The sequence below is a fragment of the Camarhynchus parvulus genome, chromosome 6, assembly GCF_901933205.1.
Source record: "Camarhynchus parvulus chromosome 6, STF_HiC, whole genome shotgun sequence".
Taxonomy (NCBI): domain Eukaryota; kingdom Metazoa; phylum Chordata; class Aves; order Passeriformes; family Thraupidae; genus Camarhynchus; species Camarhynchus parvulus.
In genome coordinates this window covers 14329719-14352878 of record NC_044576.1, presented here as the reverse complement: position 1 = coordinate 14352878, position 23160 = coordinate 14329719, and the positions used below count along the sequence as shown (strand labels likewise).

Below are 23160 nucleotides of genomic sequence, written 5' to 3'. Positions count from 1 at the left end.
TTTATTTACTTGATACTGTGCATCTTGCTGTATTGTCTTTTGCCTTTCTCTCTTCCAGGATCATTCATCTTGCTTTTTTGTTTCTTGTCCTAAAGTTCAGTGTATGTTGCTCTAGTAAAGTAGTTCAGGACAGGAATAAAGTATGACACTACGCGAAAGTAAAAGATGTAGTTGTGCTGGCTGGTGAGACCATGCTGTTAGACTGGGTGAAACATTGTACTTCTCCATTCTCCTCCTGAATAAATAGCTTAGGAATTTGAAGGTCATTGAGATTTCTATATATCATTGTGTGTGCATGATAAAAATATTCCCTATATCTCTAGCTATGCCTTGGGTGTTAGTTGTACCTCTGGTTGTATTTACTCTTTGAAAACACATAAACCTTCAGCTGGAGGTTAGGGCTCTCTTGTGGTTCAGGAGTGATACTCCCCAGCTTAGTGCTCCTGCTGAGGCTCCCTGCTCTCTTGCTTCCCCCTCCCCTGCCAGTGTCTGGAGAGGAGAATTGAAGGCACAAAAAGTAAATATCCAGGCTGAGATAAGAACAATTTACTGGAAACAGGAGTGAGAAAAGAAAGCAAACAGTAACAGCTACAGTACCAATAACAAAGTGTACAAGACAAGCAAAACAATTCACGTGTGATTGACATGGGGTTACCCAGCTGCTCCCTGCTTACCTGACTGCAAAGAACTCCTCCTCCCTGGAAGAGAGTCCCTCTCCCTGCCCATGAGGTGGTACAGAATAACGACTGGGTCCTGGACATGTTCCCCTTGGCTACTGCAAAAATTAACCCTGCCCTGACCAGAACCGGGACCGGTTCTAATACAGTCCTGCCATCTTTCTTCTCTGCAGACATGCATGTTTGGGTTCCCAAGGGGTGGATTTAGCAGCAATGTACCCCTGGACACTAATTCTGCTTCTCTTCCTTCCTCATACATGTAATAGAAAGGTTGGAAATGTTATGAGGGTTTTCGTGTTATGTTTTACTGTTGAGATGTTGAGCTGCAACTTTTATAGTGAACATCATGCTAAAGGATGCAGAAGTTCTTTTAGTATTATATGAAGATTGTTAACATTTTCAGAAAGGTTTTCTTTGTAGCATGTGAGCTGCATGAGCATGTTACAGGAGTGCTTGGGAAGCACTATGTAAAATAAATATTTGCAATACTGCCAGCACATTTCTATTACTTCGGTGTCTCATATATAAAACAAAGTAATCTTGTTTTGGAAAAATAGTGGTTAGAGATAGAATAGGAGAAGAGACTCTTTGGCATGAAATCCTATTTAAAAGTGATTGTGGGGTATGGAAGACAATAGTGTCGAACATAAAAAGTGTGTAATCACATGAAATACAGGAAGGTTAGCCAATGCCATTTACTCCTTGTATAGTACAAAGAAAATCTTTCGAGTGGTACTGGAATAATTTTTTGCCTGTTGACCATCTGTAGGAAGCCCTTCACAGGCAAATTACTGTGGAAGATTAATTTAAACCAGGTGTGTGCTGGCCTCTGGCACTGCTGGTGGTTCCCACATCTGGCACTGAGAACAGGTCTTGGGATGGACTTATGTGTATGACACCAAAGGATTCAAAAGATTTAGAAGTTCTTGGTTTTGTTGCCTCTTAGGAACTAACCAAATTTAAGGATGTGTGGGGTGGAAGAGGGGCTGGTTCTTAAGCTGGTGGGCTCTTGGAGGTCAGTAACCAGATGGTGGCCCTCGGCTGTTGAATCCCTAATTAGAAGTAACCTGTTGCAATTAATTACTTCAGTATCTCAATTAAGAGGGTAGAAGTCTGTGGAAGAAAACTTTCTGCTGCAAAGTAAATAAGTGAACTTCAAAGAGCAGGATGGAAAAGGGAATGAAAGAAGGCATGTGATACAACTGTGTAGCTTTGTTTGGCTTTGCAATTTGATTGTATGCCCCGATAACTATTTCTTTTACTGCAGATATTTTCAAAACTTCTGTTTCTGTATGCTAAAATATACTACTCTGCAGTGTAGTTCCTCTCTTCAGTTATTAGCAACTAGTTAAACCTGTAATTCTATTCTCACAAATGTTGGCTTTCAGTATGCTCTTTTTCTTCCTAGCATTTAAATAAGATTCACTACTACTCTGTTTTTTCCTAACACTGTCTGTGTTAGGCCTGATGAGTTCATGGCTTTTCTGCAAATGCACCTTGGTTAGCCTTGCTCTTTCCTTTCCTTTGCTATTTCTGTTTTTTGCTATTTTGAATGTCTAAAGAGTCTATTTCTTTGGTTCTGTTGTAATGCTCTTAATAAACTACCTTGTTTGGCTTTTAGGTCTTTGGTGGTAACTTTTATTGCCATGTTTTACATAATCCAACAAGAGTGTGGAAAAAAAGCAGTTTCTTGAAGATTGACTGTTTGCTTTGAAGGATTAATAGGCTTTCTCTACAGTTTAAGCAAATGTAGTCTGAAGTTAACTGTTTTGATATCATATTAACAGTGAAAACATTAATCTTCTCTGTGTGTACAATAAACTCTATGGTGATGGAGCAGTTGTTGTACAAACACAATGTAATGATATTTTTTCCAAAGAGGCACACTTAGGCTATGCCTGAAAGTATATGAGAAGGCTGTATACTTGGAAGATCTTGCTATGCCAGCACTTTTTATATGTCTTTGGACTGTCTTCTAGAGATAAGAGGGGAGGGGGAACAAAAAGGAGAAGGGGAAAAAAAAGATGATTGTTACGTCATAGTGTGAAATGTATTTCCAAAATGTAAGTGTCTTTAAATTTCTTTAGAGATTTTTGAGTACAGTGCTCCAGGTAACTTTTATAAACTGTAGTGCTATTTGACAGTAAAGATTTTGAATGCTGATTTTTATTTTTCAAATTTTTGCATAGGTCTGTAACCAGTGATGAAGGATCCATGAATGCATTCACAGGAAGGGGGTCACCTGGTAGGGGTCAAAAGACTAAAGTCTGTACCACACCTTCATCTGGTCATGCTGCATCTGTGAAGGATTCAAGCAGCAGATTGCCTGTTACAGACCCCACTCGGCCTGGTGCCACCACCAAAATCACCACCACCTCCACCTACATATCTGCCTCTACACTTAAAGTTAACAAGAAAACCAAAGGTCTCATTGATGGCCTTACTAAGTTCTTTACACCATCACCTGATGGTCGCAGATCACGAGGTGAAATAATAGACTTTTCAAAGCACTATCGTCCAAGGAAAAAGGTCTCTCAGAAACAGTCATGCACTTCTCTTGTGTTGGCTACAGGTACCACACAAAAGCTAAAACCTCCACCTTCTTCACTTCTACCCCCAATCCCCATCTCTGGTCAGAGCCCCAGTTCTCAAAAATCCAGCACTTTGACTTCTTTTAACTCTCCCCAAAGTTCTTCCAGTCAGTCAAGCATACCCTCCTTTAGTAGCCTTCCTAGCAGCAGTCAGCTAAAGGGACTCTTTGATGGACTCTCTCATATCTATACTACTCATGAACTGTCTCGAAAAAAGAGTCACCCAAGCTATGCACCCCTCAAGCACTTGTGCAGTAAACCAGAATTATCTTCCACATCACCATCTAATAATCATTTCTGTGGAAAGAAAGAGGTTAGGAGTAGGTTTGTGTCTCATGCCTGTGTCTCTGGATGGGGTGTGTCTAGAGGACATGCTTTTAAAGCAATTGCTCACCTCAAGAGAACAGCTTTCTTTAAAAAGCACAGGATTCTAGGCAGATTAAAGTATAAAATGACCCCTCAGATGGGGACCCCCTCACCAGGGAAGGGGAGCTTGACAGACGGAAGGATTAAACCTGATCAGGATGATGGTAAGCAAAGGTCGAAGCGCCAACCAAACCTGCGTCCCGTCCAAAACCAAAACTCTTATCACATAGGTCTTAGCTATTTCTCTTGTTCTTATTTCACTTTCATACAAAAACAACAAAACTTTGACCTTTTATCTAATGCTGACTAAATCTTCAAAACATTTTTTTGGTTGGTTTTTTTCTGACTAATACCACACCACTTTTTTATTTTTTGCATCTGTAGTGACACTAGGAGCCCCAAATGCCTTCATAATGTTGCTTCTGGCTGTGTAGTAGCGCATGAGTAGCCACTTGTCATGCCACCTCCTTGTTCTCCCCTGCCCTTCCTGTGGCAGTAGTGCTGTCATCATGACTGTGTGATTGTGTACTGTCAGTGCTTATAACGGTGGGCATTTCAATTCATTTCCCTCTGCTCCATTGCTTTTTCATGAACAGTTCCATTGTACTACAGTCTCCACAACACTTGATCTCTACTGCTGTGAACTACCTTTTTATTACTTTTATTTGAGAAAAAACCCTTTTAATTTATGATGTTTGAATGAAGACTTAGTTTAGCATTAATCTTCAAGTTTTAAGGGCAACTTTTTTTCTCTTGTGTTTATTTTTTACCTTCCGGAATACACTGGAATTTATCAGGTGGCGTAGTTCTAGCAATCAAATGTGCTCCATTTCATGAGGTTCAAAACTAGTTTAGTAGAACTGGACTATAAAGGCTTATACAGACAGACAAGCAAGTACCAAAAAATAGCTTGTGCAACAGCAAGCTACAAAAGAAGGGGGGGTGAAGGGTTCACTTCTGTTACTTAGTAATCCCAAATTTGGTTACAATGGGGACAGCCATAGTTGCAATCCTGTTTAGTAGTATCACTGCTAGTGCAAATATAATCTTCATGTCTGTGAATAAACTTTTTGCTGGTTTTAAATAACAGATACTGAAATCAAACTAAGCATCAAACAAGAAAATACGGATGTATTTCTGTTGGGAAGCAAGGACACTGTTACACAGGAGGATTTGGAAGTGTTTAAGCAGGCCCGAGAACTTTCCCTGGAGGTAAGAATCATGTTGCCAAAATATAATTATTTCTGTAAATATAAACTGTAAATAAAAAGTCTCTTCATCTTCATTTCTAATATATTCCTTTTAATTTAATGCATCATGCTTGCTGTGAATTCTGTTTGAGAGATACTGTATATGCAGATAGGAGACAAGGCATTGTGCTGGAATGGATGAGATGATAAGTGACACTTAAGATAGATTTTGAAAGATATACTTGAGCATTTTGGAAACAGGACTACAGGATCAAACATAGAGTTTAAAAGTAGCTGATGTCCTGGTCAGGACTGAGAGGATATTGGTCCGTAATGATTTTCCTCTGCAAATGAAGCAGATATTCTGAAAAGCTAAGTCAGTCCTAGAAAACGCTGCTTGGTAGAAAATCAGTTTTAGTGAGTCCATAAATTCATTTTATTTGATTAGTCACCACACTTTAAATACTGTAGACTTTATCTAGCAGTGATAATATTTGAACTGAATCAGACTAGTGAACCAGACTTTTACTTTTCTGTGTCTGTGAAATGAACAACCAGTGTCTGTGAGAACCCAGATCAGAAGGTGGGTGAATGTAACGTTTCAGTTGCTGCTTTCTTAAAATGACATCAGAAATGGCTGTTCATTGTACTTTTTTCAGTAATGGAAGTCAGGTTTTTTTCAGGTTTAGTGTACAAGAACTGACATTACACGGTGACTTTTTTGCAGTCTCCTTTCACAGCATGTTAACCAACAAATTCAAATTGAGTTTAAAGATTCAGTGTCATTATTAGCTTGTACTTCTGCTTCCTCATGGAAACAGTTCCCACTACTTGCTTTCTTTATCTTTCATATGCAGTCCCTGAAAATGTTAGGTGGCAAGGTTTCTAGAAGTTGAGATAGAAATTGCTTGGTTTCCCCCACCTTTCTTACTGTTTTATATTTTGCCAGCCCTTTAGAGCCTAGCAGTCATTTTTTGATCAGCTTAAATGCAGTATTATAGCTGAAATCAAAGTGTTAGCATATTCGTGACTCTTTGAGGTAAATTCTCGAAGGGTTGTGCTGATACCTTTTCTCTCATTCTTTTGACAAAAGGACAGCTTTGAGTTTGCACCAGAATTATAGGGATGTCATCACACTAGGTGCTGTGGGAGAATAGAATTTGAGGCTGTTGTGCCTCTTCTTTGGCTGGGCTTTTGTGGTTTGTATTTTCTGTTTGCAAACTCTGTCCTCTGTCAGGATTTAAAGAGCTTGAAGCAACTGATTCGGATGCTTCAGATTTCTCATGCTTTCAGTGGGTGAAATTGGTTATATAAAGCTGAAGTTTCTTCTACTTTTCTATAACTAATACTTTTTCTTTTTTTTTAATTGCACCTGACAGAAAATTGGGTGTAAAAACACTGGTGAAACAAGTGGGCGATATCCTTCAGTGATTGAGTTTGGAAAATATGAGATCCAGACCTGGTACTCTTCACCTTACCCACAGGAATATGCAAGGTAGCAAGTTGTCAAGATTGCCATACGTAGTTGGCATTTTTTCTGATGTGAACATTGCAACTTATTTTTACTCTTTTGTAACTGTTTATAATTTAAAGCCTTTAAAAGTAAATTTGCTTTTGTAATTATAACTGAGAACAGGGATTTGTCATTCTTTTTTTGCTAGTTCTAAATCAAAGATGCAGTAAAAAGTAGTTTTCCTAGTCCTGTAGAAATGTTAATATGTAGCGTGTATCTGTGTGGTTTTGTTCAAGTTTTATTTTTGTGGTTTTGTTTTGTTGGTTTTGTTTTCACTTATTTGTTTGGTTTTGTCTGGGTTTTTTTTGAGTTTGTTGTTTTTTGTTTGGTTGTTTTTTCTTACACCATTGCAATGAGGTATGTCTGACTTCTGCCCCTTTAGATAAATTGCTTTTGGTTGTGGTCCAGTGTTAATCTCCTTTTTTCTAAGGACCAGGGGAGATGTCATGCTAAATAAATGAAGTAAAAGTGGGCAAGTTGTGGTAATAGCATCTCATTTCTGACCATCTTTGCAAGGGTGTGCCTTGGCGTCAGGCAGAGAGCCTGGACTAGTACATGTGCTCAGCATATCTCTGCAGAGTTTTGTGTGTGCTGAAAATCAATGTTTTATTAATCTGTTGTCTCTGTGGCACACGGGAAGATATTCAGAACTGCATGTTTATCAAGCTCTGCTACTATAGCATGCAACGTGATCTGTTCCAAAAGGCTGTTGCATAGTGGTACTCTAAACTGCCTTTTGTTTCTATGGTGGGAATGAGGGATTTGTCAGGTATCCATCATATATAAATCTAGGGCTAAAAAAGTGTGGAGAGCGTTTCCATTTCCTATTATAACCACAGTTTTTGTAGTGTTAATTTTTTATTTCAGTTTTGCTTTTTATTCCCTTAATTTATTGTGAAAGGGTGAGTTACCTATTCCATCAGGTAAATAAATCCCAGATAGAAGCATAATGATGGTTAATTATTAGTATGAAGCTAGAGTGGATGACGCTGTAGGAGGCACTGTGGCTCTCAGTTGAGTGCAGTGGGATTACATCATTGAACAAATAGTTCAAACTACCTTTTATGTTGTTGATGAACTTCTTAGGATAGTGGAATAGTGCAAACCATGGCTGTAATCCCAGGATGTGCTAGTAACTTCAGAGCAGATAAAGATTGTCCTCTGCTCTAAAACTTTGCAGACTAATTAGTTTCTAGAGCAGTCTTCCACTGATTCAGTAATTTTAAAATGAAGGTAAGTAGCCATAAAAATTACCAAAGGGAGTGGTTTATGATGGTATGTAGCTCACAGTTCATGTGGGTTACTTGTATGTAGTCTGAACTGGATCCTCCCCAGAGAAGTGCACTTGTCTGTGTTGCCTGTGCTGTGGAGATTGTGGAGGGGAGATGTTTTGCCTTTATGTGAACTCTTTGGGTTGGCTTCTGTAGTAAAGTGATAGTTTAGGTGGAGGTGAGGGGGTGAAATCCAACCAGTTTGCTGTCTTGCTCAAGAATTTGGAATACAGTGGGAAGAAAAGTCATCTCCAAGCCTTCCCCAGAAGCAAAATAAGGAAAATTAAAAGGAGATCCCCTGTATCCTGATTTGTCCTTCCTTTATATTTATTAGGAACAGGAAAGATGAAATTTTAAGTATTACTCCAGTGTGCTTACTTTGATGGAAGGAAAAGCTGGGGTGGAGGGTGGGAAGGGAACTAACTGAGATCTGCCGGAGGCTGAACCACAAACTGACCACAGCACAGCTCTATTGAATTAAGTTCACTGTGGTTGGTTGATTGATTGGAGCTGATAGTTTCTGATGAGTAGTGTGTGAATGTTTAATCATTCACTCTAATGTTCTATTTACTTATTTAGTTATGCTTTAGCAGCATTTATGCATGATACTTTATATTTGAATGGAAAGGGTTTTTCATTTGTGGTAACGTTGTTTATGGAATATAATGAACTTTTTGTATAAAATATCTTCTTAATTTTCCTACAGATTACCAAAGCTTTACCTGTGTGAATTCTGTCTTAAATACATGAAAAGTAAAAACATTTTGTTAAGGCACTCAGAGAAATGTGGCTGGTTTCATCCTCCAGCCAATGAAATCTACAGAAGAAATGACCTTTCAGTATTTGAGGTAAGTGTATCAAAAGTATAAGCTTTTGGAAAATAACCAGTTTGTAGATGTTACAGACTAGCTGTAGAACTAGTGAAAACTTTAATATTCTTAAGTACTTCCTTGGAGATTCTTTTTATATTGCAAAACCAAGTTGAGATTCTGCTGATACTGCAAAAACAAATCCATCTTCCCAAGTCTGTTCTACCCTGCTATGTTCTTTCATTATTTGTTCTTTACTTGTACTTCATGCCTTAGCCAGGCTCTTTAAGATACTTGGCTGGCATGAATCTTAGGGCTTCCTTTGCAGTTCTCATCTTGGATTGGCTTGCCTTTCCCTTCTCAGCAGAAGTACCCCTTGACACCCATTCATTTCTGGCTGCTTGAGTGTCTTGGGTGTAGGGAGAAGTCTAATCATAATGTAGGTGCTCCCAAAGTATAAAAGCAGGTAAAGCAGCTTCTTGTGTGTTCTGAAATTACAAATGTAGCTCCTGAGTGCTTCTGCCTTCATTTTGGATGTTTGAGAAACTTACCCTGAGATATAAAAAATCCTACAACCTCAACTTTGGATTTATTCATCTATGTTTTTCTTTTGGGAGATGACTTATTTTAAGTGTGAAGTTTTATGTATATCCTGGACAAGAGAATTCTGTGTTTCTAATAGCAGACCTGCAGTTAAAACTATGCCCTAATTTTCCAGTTTCTCAAGCATTATTACAGGCAGTAATAACAGAAAAGACTGGTGGGGTTACTAGGATTTCTTTTCTCAACAGTGTTATTGAGATGCAGATATTGATAACTTCTCTTCAATTGCAGATGTCATATCCTTCTTCAAACTTGTATTTTCAAACTGTATAAATGTCCTTTGTTCTTTGTCATTGCCATTTTCTGTTCAAAAAATGGTAGATGCAGTCTGGAAGTCTTTTTTTAAGTTAGAACAAGATCTTTGTATTTGGTTCATTTGGTTATGCTTGTGCTATTAAAAAAAAAACTATTTTCATCAAGATTGTGTCCTTCCTGACTTGAGCAGTTTTTATAATTATTGAAGAACTGCCAGCAAAAGACTTAGGTTGTAAATAGACTTACCTCTTTTCCTATCAAGAATGAAATTGCCCTGGACTGTTTAAATTAACTTGATTTTCTCTGTTAGCAGGTGTTAAGAACTGTGGAGCATACAATAAGCAAATTGTGCTTTCTCATTTATTTCTATTAACTATTGCTAATACATAAATGAAAAATTCTTAAGAAAATAAAGTGCAGAGAAATACTGAGAAAGGGATGGGAAGGTGGGGGATTGCTGAAAGAAACACATGGAAAACAAAGTATTGTGAAAGCAGTGTCCCAACTCTTTCTCCACTGCTTTTGTTCCCTTTGTCTATTTTGGGTGCTTCAGTAAGCACTTGTGTTAACCCTTCTGAAATAAATGTAGTTGGTTTGGGTCTTTTTATTTCAAAGGTTAATGTCAGTTGTCACTGACTGCTGTAGAAACTTAGTCATTAGTTGATGTCCTTCTTCATAGATCCTTTCAAGAATTCTGTGCAACCATTTTCTTTTAGGCAGAATGAAGAGTTTGTGGTTTCCTTCATGCTTTGTGTTTTTGAGAGAAATGGAAATAAGTTTGGCATTTTGTGATTTATGTACCTCTGCCCAGAGGATGACTTTGACAGATTTGAGAGCAGACTTTGACATAGCTTACTATTATGCTGTAGCCAAGCAACTTTTGACAGATGCTTCCTTTTGAGCTTGCTGTCCCTCTTTTTTCCCTGCTTCTCACATTTAAAACTGACGAACAAGCTGTGTTTGCCTGAAATTTAAGAAGTTTTTTACATTTCTGTACAAATGTTCTTACTAAAAAAGACAGCTCACATAATTTGCATTTTCAGCCTTAGCCAGTGGTGATTTCTTCTTACTTATTGTTCACATTTAATTTGCACACTTGCTAATAAGTGTGAAAAGTAATAAAAAGCACCTGGACTTACGTATTAGCAGTAGTTAATGGAGTGTGCTGTGAGAGAGTTTTACGTATTCAATAGGCTCTTAAGAGCTGTATCCAAGTTTATCCTGATGCCTTAAGGAGCAGTAGTTATTCATTGAATGTTTTTTCTTCAATCCACTTAATGCAGCTATACTACTGATGTTCCCCCTTAAAATACCTAAATATATCCAAAAGGATGGGTTTTGCTTAGATTTGTAACTAAGATTCTTACTCAAAACAAATTAGAATAGAAGATGGCTTCTTTTTCTGCACAGTTCTTATCATTTGTCTCTCTCTGAATGAAATACAGCTACTGTCATTATCAAAAACATCAGTACAACTAAAGCTTTCTATTAAGATTATTTCAAAAATGTGTTGCCTTTGACTGAGCCTTTCAGGAAGTACCTAATTGATCTAGGAAATCTGCATTTGTGTCTGGCTTTTCTGTAGCTGTCTGAATCACAGCTTGACTCTTTTCACTCATAATATACCTAGACTAATTCTAGTGTTTAGCCAGGAAATTTACCTCTCTCGCTCAATAGCATTTTAGCCTGGCATGGAAATTTTGTCTTGTCTAATTTATCCAAAACATTGATGTGATTGATATGTAATTTGCTACTACTCATTTATTGGCCTTACATCTTAAGGATTCAACATAATACACTTCTTTGTGTGGGATTTTTTTAAAAGTTGCTGTACTCCACTCCCTTCTAGCAACCCAAAATTTAAGGCAGTTTTAACTAGTGCATTTTTGTTATCGGCCAGTCGTATCCAGTCATACACATTCTCATTCCAGGAATAAAATGAAAGAGGTAAGTCTGTCTTGAGCAGCTAAAAGGTGAAGTTACTTTGTTTAATAAATCCACATACTCAGAGGTTACTTAAAAATGGAAAGTAATTAGCACCTACTGGAGGATTCTTATTTAAGAAGAAACTGGGGCATTTCTCTTTTGAACCTTGATGTGTTTTGTTTGTTTGTTTCTTGTAACACCACACTGCTCATGTTTCCTTCTTGGATACGACTGATTGAATAAGTTGTTTTGTCCTAACTTGTTGGTGCCATGGAAATAACTGCATCTGTCTTGCTTTTCTAGGTTGATGGAAATGTGAGCAAAATTTATTGTCAGAATCTTTGTTTGTTAGCTAAGCTCTTTCTGGACCACAAAACATTGTATTATGATGTTGAACCATTCCTCTTCTATGTCCTTACAAAAAATGATGAGAAAGGCTGCCATTTAGTTGGATATTTCTCTAAGGTAAAAATTTTAAAAGTGGGTTTATTTAATATTTGTAATATCCTGCTCTCCTTACTGCTTCACTCAGAAGCAAAGAAAAATCAGAAAAAAACCCATAAGCTTGAAAACCTCTCTCTAGATCTTGAACATTATGTGCATTGTCTCAAATATATTGTACTTTCTTGCCTCTGATTGATGCAAATCCAGAATTTTTTCAGCCACGTGGATTGGGGTAGGCTTTTTCTTGTTTGGGGATTTTGTTTCCAGAATTTGTTGTGGTTTCAGTTGAATATTTAAATCTTTTTCCTTCCCCAACATTTTTGCATTAGTATGCCAAATCTAACTTGTAAAAGTTGCAGGTATTTGGAATGTTGATGTGTTTTCATGGCTTGACTGCTGGCAGTTCCAGCTGCCTATTTAGATGTAAATGGGCAGTGCTGTTGCTCTCTTGTGTGCAGTCTGATCTAATGCAGTTACTTGCTGCTCCCATGTAAAAATACATTGCCTGACTTCGTGGTGCCTGCCTTGTTTAGAGTGAATGTCTCAGTTGTAGTACTGATTTTCAAGTAATAGATGGCTGCTGTTGACAAAAATAATACTTAAGTGAACTATCTTGACAAAGATGACCAAGAAAAATGGAGAACTATAGTTAGATGTGCCTGCAATAGGAAAAGCTTCCATTATTGTTCATAATTTGCCCCTAAGGGCTCTGTTGAATAGGTACAGTTACTCAAAAACTCATTACTTGCTGATCCTAGTATTGCTGCCTCCTATTGACTATATATTTTCTTTCTGAATAAGTGATTTGTGGGAAAATAGTACTTGGGAGAAGCCTTGTCAGAGTATCTGGATATTATACAGTAATCTCTTGGATATCTGGCCACATCCTTCTGAGAGGTGGGCCTTGCTGGAATTTAAGTGAGACATATAGGCACAATTTACACTGTCTTTAATGTCAGTCAGAACTTCCTGTGACAGACATGTCAACTTTTATTTAGCCAAGTATTTTCTCCATGTACTTAAGGTGTTGCACCTTAAGGTGAGTCTCTTGATTTTTTTGTTCCTTATCATAGAATGGTTCATGTTGGAAAATACCTTTGAGATCATTGAGTCCAACTGTTACCCCAGCACTGCCATGGTTGCTACTAAACAGTGTTCCCAGGTGCCACATTTACAAGTACTTTGAACATTTCCAGAGATGGCAATTCTACCACTCCCATGAGCAGTCTGGTCCAATGCTTTGTTACCCTCTCAGTGAAGCAAGTTTTCCTAACCTGTAATCTGAACCTCCCTTGATGCAACTCGAGGCCATTTCCTCTCAACCTGTCACTGCTTACTGGGGATGAGAGAAAAGCCCAAGTAGAACATACCCACAGCCTTTCCCAACTCCTCCAAGTGGGTCACCCTGTCATGGAAGGAGATCAGGTTAGTCAGGCAGCACCTGCCTCTCGTAAACCCAAGCTGGCTGGACCTGATTCCCTGGTTGTCCTGCACAGGCACGTGATGGCAGTCAAAATGATCTGCTCTGTGACCTTCCCCTGGCACAAGAGGTCAGGCTGACAGACCTGCAGTTCCCCAAATCCTCTTTCTGCCCTTTTATTTGTTTTACAGTTGCTAACCTCCAGTCAGCTGAGACCTTTATGGTTAACCAGAACTGCTGGGAAATGGTGGAGAGTGGCTCCCTGAACTCTTCCAGCAGTTTCCTTGGGCTCTGTGGACTTAGAGATGTTTGAAGTGGCATGACAAGTCACTTAGCATTTTCTTGTGGATCACAGGGCCTTCATCCTGCTCCCTGTTTCTGTCTTCCTGCTGCTCAGGGGGCTGGGTACCCTGAGTACAGCTGGTCTTGCTGTTAAGGACTGAGGCAAAGAAGGCATGAGGTACCTCAGCCTTTTCCTCATGGTTGTGCTTTAAGCCCAGCTGGAAATTGAACCCCATGCAGCCACTCCCCACTCCCTCCAGTGACAGAGAGAGGCAAAATGCAGAGGTTATGGGTTGAATAACAATTTCCTGGAAATAGCAATTAGATAAGAAATTGAACAGTAACAGCAACAATACTAACAAATTGTATAAAAGAGGGTGATTACATGCAGAATGCTCAATGCATCAGAGGTGACCTACTGCTCCCCCCACATTTCCCCCCTCCAAGCCAGAGACAGTGAAAAAAATGGTGGACAACTCTGAAGGGTATGTTTGATACTTCTTTCTTAAAATTAGACATTAACATGGAATTATTTGACTTTGGTACTGAACCCATGCATCTGTTCACCTTATTGGGATATTTTACAAGGACAGTAGCAGGTGCAGGCAATTGCCCACTTCAGCAGTGCTTTGACATACTTGATCTGTTTCTCCTTCCCACAGGAAAAGCTTTGCCAGCAGAAGTACAATGTCTCCTGCATAATGATCATGCCCCAATACCAAAGGCAAGGATTTGGAAGGTTTCTCATTGATTTCAGTAAGTGAAGTGTTTTATTTACACTTGTGATCCAAGGAGCTGATGGCTGTTATATGAAAGTGTAACATATGAAACTTTATTTAACTCACTCTGTTGTTTTTATCAATAGATAATGGGATTTCTGTTTATATTTACATAGGATAGAAAAGCTCCCTAAAGTGAAAAACTTAGTGCTGCTCTGTTATTGTACTCGAGGAAATTGAGAATGGATCTCTCGGCAGTAATATTAGCTCACGAAGCTATTACCCTGAATGAATTGTCTAAATTACTTTCCATTTTGCTTTGCTCATTAGTATAAGAAGAGGCAATTATTTGTGATTATAGCTAAGAAGGTGTTAGTCTGAGGCATTCTCTCCATTTTAATATTTCTAGCTTGTATCTTTTTTTAGCCAAAAAAAAACCCACCAAGCTTTAATTGAAGAATTGCCCTGTGGAAGAAAAGTATTTTGGTTTTTGTGTTCATCACTTTCTTAGTGAAAATTCTTTCCAGAAAGGGTGTAGGTGTTAGTGGCTGTACACATACTTGCTGCTTTATTTTGCTGAGCTGTCTGACCTGTTAGAAAGCTTCAGGCACACTGGTTTAAATATAGATTTGTTATTCCCCAAATCTTTTTGTACAAGGGAACTCTAAACAAAATTATCTAAGGAAACTTCTCAGTTGAGTGTCCTCATTACTCCTGAATCCATCTCTCTACTGTAATTTAGAGGGAAGATGATAAGGAGTTAGTGTATATTGTATGTGGTTGCTTTTCACTATTATGTTTTATAAGGCACTGTAGAATTACATGAGGGTAGAGACAGTTCAGATAATAGGATTCCTGCCCTGAAGGTGTATGCAAGAACATTAAAATGCAAATAATAATACATTGCAGTGTAACAGCAGGACAAAGACAATCATTTGTAACTGTAGAGTTTTCAAGTTCTGTTCTTGCATTGTTGTACCCAGCATGACTGTGCTAGAGTGTATAAAGATACTTAGTATGTCCCATCATTGCATGGCTTTATAAACAGCCTTCACTATGCCCCTGTGAGTTAGGTAAAAATGGTTCTGGACCACTTAATCCACCACTGAAATGTAGCTGTCACTGGAGTGGAACACAGCAGCTGTTCCATTGTGCGCCTTCTGCAACCTTTTAGCAAAGGCTGTGAGAAGTACCATGTATTTCTGGGTCTGTGGAGGCAACTTTGAGCTTACTTAGCTAGAAATCAGCCCTGTTTTAGGATTAGAATCCTTTCTTTTTTGCAAAAGGAGATGAGGAGCTCTTAAGTGGGTACTGGTAAGTACTTCCAGGCTTTTCCTTTGTTTCTTACTCTGTGGTGTCTCTCTCTCCCTCTCAAAAAACAAAAAAAAAGCGCTCTCAACAAATGTTATTCTGGTTGAGTTTGCAATGGTTATAAATATAAAACTGATGGCACAGCCATGAAACCCGTGGATTCCACAGAAGGTCAGGGTATGAGTGTTCTGTGTCTCTCGGGAAGTGTGCTCTACCCCTGTGCCTTGTGCTGCTCAGTCTGGGAAAATCAATAGGGTGTTCTGGCCTTCTTGTCCTTCTGGAAAAATCTGGAAGTACATGGGGTTGTTTGAATCATTAGGTTTTATGTGATAACTTGCTTGGAGCTTATCTGGTGCTATTCTTAGACCCTCCTCTTTGCAAACACGTTCAGATCACAGGTGAGGGCTGCAGCTGTACAAACTGGGCACAGCCCAGAGACACCTTTAGCTTCTTCTGTGGCTACCAGACTGCCCACTTCAGTAGCACACAGGCAGTCCTTCAGTACTTCCCCTTTGGTTTTGGACAGAGGTTCCCTTAACTAACTGGGAATCAGACTGTTTCATTTGCCAACAGAATGAGGAACCAAGAGATGACTGAGAAAGTCTGGCTCTGTACTGTGAGTAAGGTGCAAACTACCTAAAAGGTAGTGAGGGAACTGCTTGTGGCTGGTTTTCCCTAGATGTAGAAGGAAAGGGAAAACTTTCAAGGCTAGTTTTCCTGCAATGTATGTGTATCTCTTTTCAGGAGGGAGGCTAAATGCCATGAAATGGGACATAGGTTTTGGGGTCACTAATTCAGATAAAGCTTTTTTACAGGAAAACTCTTCAGAATGAATTATTTACTCTTTTTCTTGTAATTTGATGTGTTTCTGCCTTTGGACTAACTCCCATCTTCTTTGTGCTTTACTCTTTCTGTTCACTTGTGGTCTCCTGAGTATAAATTGCTCTAACTGGTCTGAGAAGATGTGATACAAACCCTCCCAGTTATTATTCTAAACTTGAACAGACCAAGTTTATCGTAGTTTAAAGCATTCTTTGCCAGTGACATTATCTAGACTGTCATGTTCTCATAAAGTCATAGCAAGATAAATTTTATGCTCTGAATGTTAAGTCCTCATTTGTTATGTGGGTAATGCTTGTAAACTGCTCTATTTTGAAATCTGTGAAGCAGTCACTGGTACTTGTCTTTTTTTATAACAGTAACCAGAACAGTGTTTAGACTATAATAATAAAAATGTAACTGAGCAAGTAATTTTCAGAAAATGATAGTTACAAACCACAGAAGGGAAGATTTTAAAAACTGTGTGCAAGCAGTTGACTGCTCACATTATTTTGTATATATCCAGACACTTGATAGGCTGGAAAGAACACAGCCTTTAAGCCACTACACAACTTCTGCTTTGTCAGCAGTCTGCTGAAAATGTAGTTTGTGGTTAAAATTTGCTTCTTTTTGGTAAGTGAAATGCATTTGTTTGTTTAGATTGTGATGCATTATTTTGTCTTGAGCTAATTTAATTTTCACAGATGAGTCTTATATGGTCATGCTGTAACTAACAAGGGATAATAAATTCTTTCATTTTGCTAAAGGAAAAATAGGTATTTGTCTTCTGACCACTGATTTTTAGCCTTTTCACCTTAACATTTTCTTAACTACATTTAAACTTACCTGTATTTCATATCCAAACTGGTAATAGCAGTATTTCTTACTCTGTAGACACCAATATAAAGGTCTATTGGTCTGTCTCTTCAGGAATATGTAATCTCACCTATGGGAAAGAGGAGTTTTTAAAAGAGGAAATTAACTCTTGTGAGAAGCAGGCATGCTGTAAAATGCCTGAGTTTGCTATTCTGAGTGGCTTCAGCAATAATTTAATTTCTAGTTTTCTGTATGTCATTCATCATTTAAGTAGAAATGTTGTTAAAATTAAAAAATATCCTCTGTAACTGAGAATATTTTTTTAAAGCCTGGTAAGATTTTTTTTTTATTATTATTAATTGTGGGGAAGTTAGAGATTTTGACTGTGATAGAAACTTGTTGGGCTGTTTAGAAATTGAGAAAAGTTTAGTCATAAATATTGTATTAAATGGTTAAACTATTGATTTGTAAAATTGAAACTTGATACTTCTTCATTTTGTTTAATTCACTCTAAACAATCATTTTAACCTGTTCTATTTTCTACCATGTTATACTGAAGACAAAATGGTTTACATGAAGTCTGAACTTTGTTACACTAAGTATGCTTTATTAAATACTATCTTGTAGCAGTTGGTTGATTTTTTACATAGGCATAGGGAATCTGATTTTCACTTGGAGTGTAGCTAACATAAAAAACATTTCCTGAAAATGAATAAGGGTCTTAATTTGCTTGTTACATTTATACCTTCCTGCCTTTTACAGGACTGAAAGCTCCTGCCAAACTTTTTGGGTCTGAGCTGTTTGTTTTGTTTTCAGTTCTTTGTTGTTCTTGTATTCTGTGGGATTTACAGGATTGTGATTACAGGGTTTTGTCTGAAGGAGAAGAATTGACTTCTGCATCCATCTTTTATATTTGCTGTAAATAAAGTTTTTGGGCAAGCAGGCTCCAGCTGAAGTTGCCCCAGAAATGAAGCAGAAAGCAGGTTTTATTGCATAAGAGCCCATTGTGGGTTTGTTTCAGTTCAAGTCCCTTGCAGTGATGCACAGCTATGGTTCCTGTCCCAGGGATTGCTTTCCTGTGCTTGCATTTGGGTGAGTCTTTGGCTGCCCCTGTCAGTTCAGCCTGTATTGCTGCTCTGCTAGGGACAGTGCAAGCACTGAAGCCACAGGGTTGGAGCTTCTCTCCGTGCAGACCCTTTTCTTTTATAAACTTTAGCAACTTCTCTGTGCAAGACATTTTTCTTTGCTTTCCTCATTTGAGCTCTTGCAAAGCCTGGAATCTTCATATGCTTTCTATTTCTATTCATTAGACTGCAGTGCCAGAACATACTAGTATTTCTTTATTTGGCATACCTAACACAGTGTTCGTTATTACTAGAATGAAATACAGCAGTATTTCATATTTGTTTTCTATAAGTTTAAAGTTGTCTTTTGATTCATACTTCTTCACAGAGCTCATCTTGTCACAGTCTCACATTTCTGCATACTGGATTGCAAATTCCATGCTGGAGGCCTAGCCAGCAGCTGGAAGAAAAGAAATGCATGTGACTGTTAGGATAAACCTTTCCAACTGTGCTGGCTAGGATCTTGACAGTTCATTTGCATTACAGTAACAACTGGGCTTAATGCTGAGGAGCAAAGTCCTTGGTAGCCTTTTGTTACTTATCTTGAGGCTGTTTCTGGTCCAACTGATTGTAGCAGTTTCTTCTTCCCCTTCAGAATTCCTTGTTTTTATTTGGTTTATCTCTTCATTGTGAAATTATTATTCTTGCTCAAGAGATGAAACATGTTTAAGGATGCTGGGATTCTGTTTGGGTTAAATACATTCTTTGTTTTGTGGGTTTGGGTTTTTTTTTTTGTTCATTTGTCTGTATTGGAAACTCAGTGCTAACTTTTTAAACTTTCCTATCACTTACTGCAAAAGGCTGGATTTTTTTTTTCCTTAGCTTGACTTAACCCCTGATTCACCTTTAGGATTTAGCATGTGTAGCTCAGATTTTTTTGTGAGAAAACCATAATAGGGAAAGGCAATTTAAGTCTGACAGTGGAAGAAACAAATAGAATTTATATTACCTGAGAACTTCTATTGTGGTGTAGGAAAATTGGCTCTGTTAAGTGTCCTTGTTTGCTCACTTCCCCAAATCTGGTATGTTTCTTGGTCAAGTGTTGGTTTTTGTTTATTGTTCTGTTCAAACAGGTGAGTAAATCTACAAGTCCTGATGTGCAGAAGCAGCAGGGCAGCAGCAGTAATAGCACTACAACAGGCTAAGGTATAGCACAGGGAAGTCAAATTTCCAAACAATGAGAGGAACAAAAAAAATTGCTCTACAAGTAATGGAAAACTGTTAAGGAAAAACTATTTCTTTCTTCCTAAAAGAGTAAGTTTTTCATGAGTAAGTATCAGAGGCAGTGATAGAGGAGCTCAGTACCATTAGTGATGTTTTATAACTGGTAACCAATCTTTTGCTTGGTTAGTGGCAGCATTCATTAGCCTACATTGCTTCTTAATAGTGTTTATTTGTGGTTCACAGCTTTGAAGAACTTGACTGAACATCTGGAACTAAAGCTTGTATCTTTGCTCTCAGTTCTAGTGCTGCCCTCTTGACTACAAATAGCTACAATCTCATGTTCACATTCACTGCTGAGGGGCTTTTGAGCACAAAAGCCCAGAAATATTCTGGGCTGAAAGTGTGTGGGGAGTTAGTACAGATGTCTTCAAAAGTGCTTGTTATACATGATCCTGTATGCACTTTCCTTGAGAAGTGAGGGATGGTGATGAGGCACTGAATGGGCAAAAAAAAAAGATGCATAGCTTTGTAAAGTGCATTCTTGAATTCCTTCCAGTTTGCACTTGTTTCAGAAGATCTGCATCTCTCTATGGAAATGTGGAAGATGTTCAGTGCTTAGTGCCCAGCCATGCAGAAGTGGTAAGCATTGTGCATTGAGCCCAGAGAGCTGCTGTAGGCAGAGGAGCTTTCTGTCCCACACGTGTCTACAGGTAACATAAACCTCTAGTGATGAGAATGGGGACAGTGTGTTTATTTCTTATGGCCAGCAGTTTTGAGATACTTTTGAAACAAGCTGAAAAAACTGCATTCCACGAAACCTAGGTTTAGTCTTCAGGCACAGCTTAAGGAGACTGAAAAGGATGATTTTTCTTCTGGTGGTTAGTGCAGTTTTGTTCTTCCATCAAGTTTGTTAAAGAGCTGGTGTAGCCTGTAAAATCAATGTTTCTGTCAAAGGAAAAGATTTGGCTTTCTGCTAAGCTTGAAGATGAGCATACAGCTCAAAAATAAAACCCTTATTTTTTAGTATGCTCAATTCAAACTGCATTTACACTTCTAGGATCAGCTAGTTATTTCCAACTTCCTTGTGGTTCCTGTAACTGAGAAGCTCTGTCTTCTGATACAGACAAAAGGTTATTTTTGATCAAAAGCAACAATTCCTTTTAGACAATTTTGGGCTTAGTTTTCTCACTCACGTGCATTACTATGTCTTGGGTTTTTGCAGTATCTTCAGAAGGAGTCAGTCTAGGTTTCCATGGCTAGTTGGACAATAATCTCTTCTTCTAGTTTCATCTTCCAAAGTGGCTTTGTGGTGATTTTAATGTATCAAGAAGGTTTGAAAATGTTGCTGTGCCAAAAGATCTATTTTATAACTCACTTATCTGTGGTTCTCACTGTAGTGTTTCCAGGCTTTCTGCTTTAACAGCAAATTAGGCTAGTCCTTTGTGGAAACCTGAAAAGCAGTGATTTTTTTGTGAAGCACCATGTTTGTGCAGCCATCCAAAAAATGTAATTGAGCAAAACTTAAAACTAGTAATGGACTAACATGTGGCCTCTCATTTAGGGCAACACATTGCTGGTAAGATAGTAGCATTTGGGAAAATGTCAACCCTGTTTGGAAGATTAATAACTTTTTAAATACAATAAACGTTGATAATAAGTGGTGGAATAGAGTGAAAATGCTGCCTCGGGTTTTTACAGGGCCTCTGAAAAACTAGTATATCAGTAAAGGAAGAGCCTCAGAAAAGGTGAAAGGCTTTCTTGATTGAAGTGTTTTCATTTTTGGGGAGGAAGTTGGAATGAGGTAAATGAGCAAAAGCCATTACAGTATGGAAGTTGTGTGATTTCTTCTTTAAAGCATACTTGAAAACGGAAACAATGGCAAACTATTAACAGAAAAGTGCTGTGAGGGCAAAAGAGGGTAGAAGTCATGAAAATGTGTTTTTCTTCTTCATTATGATGAATTCACACAGTTTATTTGTGTTGTGTAGCCTTACTTGGTGGTAAGTACCTGTGTAGACTTCTCTTAAAGTAACAAGTTAAAGAGGATTTTAAACTATTCAGATGGAAAGAAGATGTAGATCCTGAACTGAGAACGTAAGTTCTTCTAATAATTAGTGAATTGACTTCTGGAAAACAAAACAATTTTTTTAAAAATGTAAAGGTAGATGATATAATGAAACAAATGTGTTAGGAGAGATCAGAGCAAGTGTGTTCACATGTGGCATTTAGGTTCTGGTGTGCTTCTGGAAGTGCTGAGAGCCACTGTCTGATACCTGCCTGCAGTTTAGAGCTAGGCCTGAGCTGCAGGAGGCTGTAAGTGGTTGGATCCACTTGTGTAGTATGTGTTTATATAACAGTGATAGTCTTAATCTCTTTATGAGAAATAATTTGTTGGCCAGAAAGTAACATTTTGGTAAATGTTACTTTCTGGTAGAAGTTACTTTTTGGTAAATGCTTTAAGACAATTATATGGATTTTTTTTGATGTCTTACTACTTTAATCAAAAATTAATATGAAGTAGAAATAGCATTTTAAAAGTTAGATTGTATGTGAAATTATGAACACATTCAGTAAACAGCTCTTGCACTGTTATTTTTTGCACTGCAAAATCTGATGTTAAGATGTTCTACAGTTTGCCCTAACAAATACTGAAATATAACAGAAATATAGTCTAGGAATAAACACACTTTTTAAGAGTTGTTCACAGTCATGCTTTGCTGTGGTCTGTAAACAGAATTGAGGTGGGGATGAAGTGGGACCATGGGGTTTTTTTTAAGATAAAATTTGCTTTAATTAAGAGTACTTCCTTTCTCACATTACAATCCTGAAAGTACTCTTTTGTTACTGCTGGGGCTGTGGCAGACAGTGGAAGGTGAAAATGCGAGACCAAAGGTGGAGAGGAACAGTGTTTTTTTAATTGGCTTTATTGGAAAAGTGTATTCTCAAACTACACTTACGAAGATTTCAGGATCCGTGTAAACCAGGCCTCTTTATTTTGATAAATGTGGTGGCCCAGCTGAATCATTCTGTGCTGTGGGGTTTTCTGTGCTTGACTGACTGACTTGTGTACCCCAGTACAGGACACCGTCAGTCTCCTCATTGTTTTCTGGTATGTTTACAGATGCACTGTGTCCAGATAAAAGGTTGAGTTGCTTTCTTCTTTTTTTTCCCCTTTCTTTTTTTTTTAGGAATGAATTTAGGGTGTCTGTGGTAGCTGTAAATCTGTGAGGGAGCCTGACTGCTGCTGCTTATTTTCTGTTCTTTTCTGGATGATTGATTATGTTGCTGACCCCAAGGCTTGAGTTTGGCCTCTCCTAAATAACTAATAAGGAGCATTCTGTCAAGCTGAGATTTAGATGAGGGGGGAATGAAGATGGATTTTGAATCAAGCTTAGTTGACTTAAGATTATTCCAAGAAAATCAGCCTCTTGGGATTTCTTGGCATCACTTTTATATAGCTTTAAGACACTGTACATTTATCAGAATTGCAAAAGAAAGCAGACATGTCACTTCAGATACGGAAGCTAAGGCTGTTTTAACTGAAGAGCATCTTTATTCCAGATAACATTGAAAATAGTGAAAAGGCAAGGCTAAACATGGTAAGAATGATAGTAAGTATTTTTTGGACAAAGCTGTATTTATAGGGCATTAGTGAACATGGAAAGCCATCTGCTGAAGTTAAATCTGCTTGAGGACATAGAAGGAAACAAGAAAAATCTATAGATATATTGACGATAGGAGGAAGAATAGGGAAAAGTGAGCCCTCTCTGGAAGGAAGTGAGGGTCTGGTTACTCAGTATATGAAGAAGGCTGAGGTACTCCATGGCTTTCCTGCTTTGGTCTTCAGCAGTGATTGTTCC

At 38.1% G+C, this 23160-nt stretch overlaps 1 protein-coding gene across 5 annotated transcripts in view; it reads left to right on the top strand.

Annotated features, from left to right (window-relative positions):
• The window catches only part of KAT6B (lysine acetyltransferase 6B), a 102576-nt gene that overhangs the window by 56456 nt on the left and 22960 nt on the right, over positions 1 to 23160 (top strand). For 3 of the 5 annotated variants that reach the window (XM_030951074.1, XM_030951072.1, XM_030951073.1), the window contains 6 exons: positions 2867 to 3798; positions 4725 to 4846; positions 6204 to 6319; positions 8315 to 8456; positions 11505 to 11666; positions 14010 to 14103. In XM_030951074.1, coding sequence (XP_030806934.1) covers positions 2867 to 3798; positions 4725 to 4846; positions 6204 to 6319; positions 8315 to 8456; positions 11505 to 11666; positions 14010 to 14103 — 1568 coding nt within the window. The remainder of the gene's footprint in view (positions 1 to 2866; positions 3799 to 4724; positions 4847 to 6203; positions 6320 to 8314; positions 8457 to 11504; positions 11667 to 14009; positions 14104 to 23160) is intronic. The other 2 variants (XM_030951077.1, XM_030951076.1) reach the window with 2 other exon arrangements.